The 2,500-nt window shown below is 29.0% G+C and overlaps 1 protein-coding gene across 1 annotated transcript in view; it reads right to left on the bottom strand.

Moving 5' to 3' along the window:
• Positions 1 to 2,500, bottom strand: part of LOC137621152 (uncharacterized) — a 16,210-nt gene that overhangs the window by 1,120 nt on the left and 12,590 nt on the right. The window contains exons 3-5 of the mRNA XM_068351579.1: positions 1,017 to 1,191; positions 191 to 276; positions 1 to 24 (exon numbers count right to left, since the gene is read on the bottom strand). The exon at positions 1 to 24 is cut by the window's left edge and continues 139 nt beyond it. Of these exons, the coding sequence (XP_068207680.1) occupies positions 1 to 24; positions 191 to 276; positions 1,017 to 1,191 (285 nt within the window). The remainder of the gene's footprint in view (positions 25 to 190; positions 277 to 1,016; positions 1,192 to 2,500) is intronic.

The raw sequence follows: 2,500 nt of genomic DNA, 5'->3' as shown, positions 1-2,500 counted from the left end.
AGGCAGGAGCAACTTTCGTAGTCCCTGTGAAATCAGAATATGAATTAATTGAGGAATAAATATATGTAGATATTTATTCGTTGTTTTCTACAATTTCAAGCCGTGATTTTAAACTAGATACCATACGCTATAGTTACCGTTATAAAGATAAAAGAGTTTATATTATAAGTAATGAATTTAAATCACTTACTGTACACGATCCGTAGGTCAAGAAGAGAGAAGCAAATGTGTAGAAAGCATAAAAGACGATGAGCGCGATGATGATTGCTTTTAAATCTAGAGGGAAAAAAAAATAATAATATGAAGAGAAGGTGAGGATTTTTAATGGCTATTTTCCGTCTATAATCATGAATTTGTATAAATCTGCAAGTTAAACTTCAAATAAAATGTTAAAAGATAAGTTCAGATTGTTAGTTTAACATATAGAATATATATATATATATATATATATATATATATATATATATATATATATATATATATATATATATATATATTTGTGTATTAAAGTCACGAAAAGAAAAATTGAAAAGACTTTATTAGAGTTAATACTTTTGTCTTATTAGTGACATCAACAGACCTTTATTTGCTCCCATTAAGCAAATGATGTCATTAATAACACGAAATTACCGACTCAAATCAAGCCTTTTCACTTTGCCTTTCATACCTATAATCCACACACACACATATATACATGCAGATTCGTGTATATATATATATATATATATATATATATATATATATATATATATATATATATATATACAATATATATATATATATATATATATATATATATATATATATATATATATATATATATATATATGTGTGTGTATATATACTGTATATATATACAATATATATGTATATATATACAGTACATATAATTCATATATATATATATAAATACATATATATACATATATATATATATATATATATATATATATATATATATATATATATATATATATATATATATATATATATATATATATATATATTAGACCCACGTTCGTATATGAACTTGACTCCAATAAGGTCGTCGATGATCTTGTATCTTGGTTCTGTCATATTCCTGAAAAGTGAGATTTCGTAATCGGTGTAGACCTGTTTCAAGTCATGGGCGAGGATGTCAACATTGATGAGAGCGAAGCAGAGACCGACGCACGTACAAAAGGATGTGATCTGGAAAAGATTAATCAAATGATATAGAAAATGATATATTTTATTCCCCTCGCTCTTAGTTTTGCGGCCTCAATATGGCTCATTTCTACTGCCTGATGCTTGAGGTCCATCTAGGGGTGAGTAAGACCCACAGTAGCCCTTAGCAGTATAGAGCTTGGTGCCCTTGTATGTATATAATTTTAAATATGAACAATATTAAACCATTAAATGAATGTATATTTTCCACAATGAACCTAAACTAACTGTACGATAGAAATTAGTTATTTTTTACATTTCTACATGATTTAGAAAATATTTTCTCATACTTTCATAATTACTAGGTCTTTGATCAAATAAAAAATAAATTTTGCGTAACACATTTGAGACTCTCTTTGTAGAAGAAAGGCACCCAGCCAGCTTTCTTTCATAAGTGTCCTGATGAGATTTTTAATATACTTCAATTGTGAAATTTAGAGCTTAATTAATTATTTGTGACCATTAATGTTGAGGCTATACCACTTTCAATGTTATCGTCTACAGTAACTTATCAATTTCAGTATGACTGATTCCTGCTTTATCTTTTTTTGTTGCAGTGAACTTATCGGGAACATACGAGTGAAACTGATGGACCTTCGCGCTGAGAAATTAGTATTCAAGCCCTCTGGGTAAGTAACAATAAGTTTTTGACAACGGTGAGGTTACCTCTAAATTTAAGTAGGTGATGAAGTCATTGAAGGGATATTATGTGCCAAATCAGTCGGAAAAGAAAATGTCTCTGACATTTCTTTGTATATCTCTCCTCTTCTTTTCATCTAAGTTTAAGATTTTCAACAAATGCATAATAGGTTGAGATATGAAATTTATCTCTGGTGTTCTGATATACATCTGGTGCATCTCCGTTATTGTCATGGGATACCTTCTTTCTTATATGTTTGCGTGATTGAAATGCTTCGTAATCAACATCTGGTAGCGTTTCCTCAATAGCTGTTTCATATGTTTCAAATTGAACTCGTGATGTTCACAGTTGTTTAGCTAATGATTCATACAGATCAGCATATGGATTTAATTTCACAGCCTCATTCTGTAAAACTCATTCCAAAAACTTAATAAATAGACAATATAATTCTAGCTCTTACATCTTTAATGTCTCCAGCTTCTAAAGATTTTATAACTGCTGTTGTTGCTATAGCATGTGCCTCTCATCTGGTATCAGAAAGCAACGTAAGACATTTACATATCCAAAACAAATTTTAATAAATTTTCTCAGGCTGATTAAGGCTGAAAAAAATGATTGAGCAACTGCACTGTAGAGAAGAAATAATCCGCCTCT

The sequence above is a fragment of the Palaemon carinicauda genome, chromosome 27 (genome assembly GCF_036898095.1).
Source record: "Palaemon carinicauda isolate YSFRI2023 chromosome 27, ASM3689809v2, whole genome shotgun sequence".
NCBI lineage: Eukaryota > Metazoa > Arthropoda > Malacostraca > Decapoda > Palaemonidae > Palaemon > Palaemon carinicauda.
The sequence above is the reverse complement of the archived record's forward strand: the minus strand, read 5'-3'. Positions and strand labels throughout refer to the sequence as shown.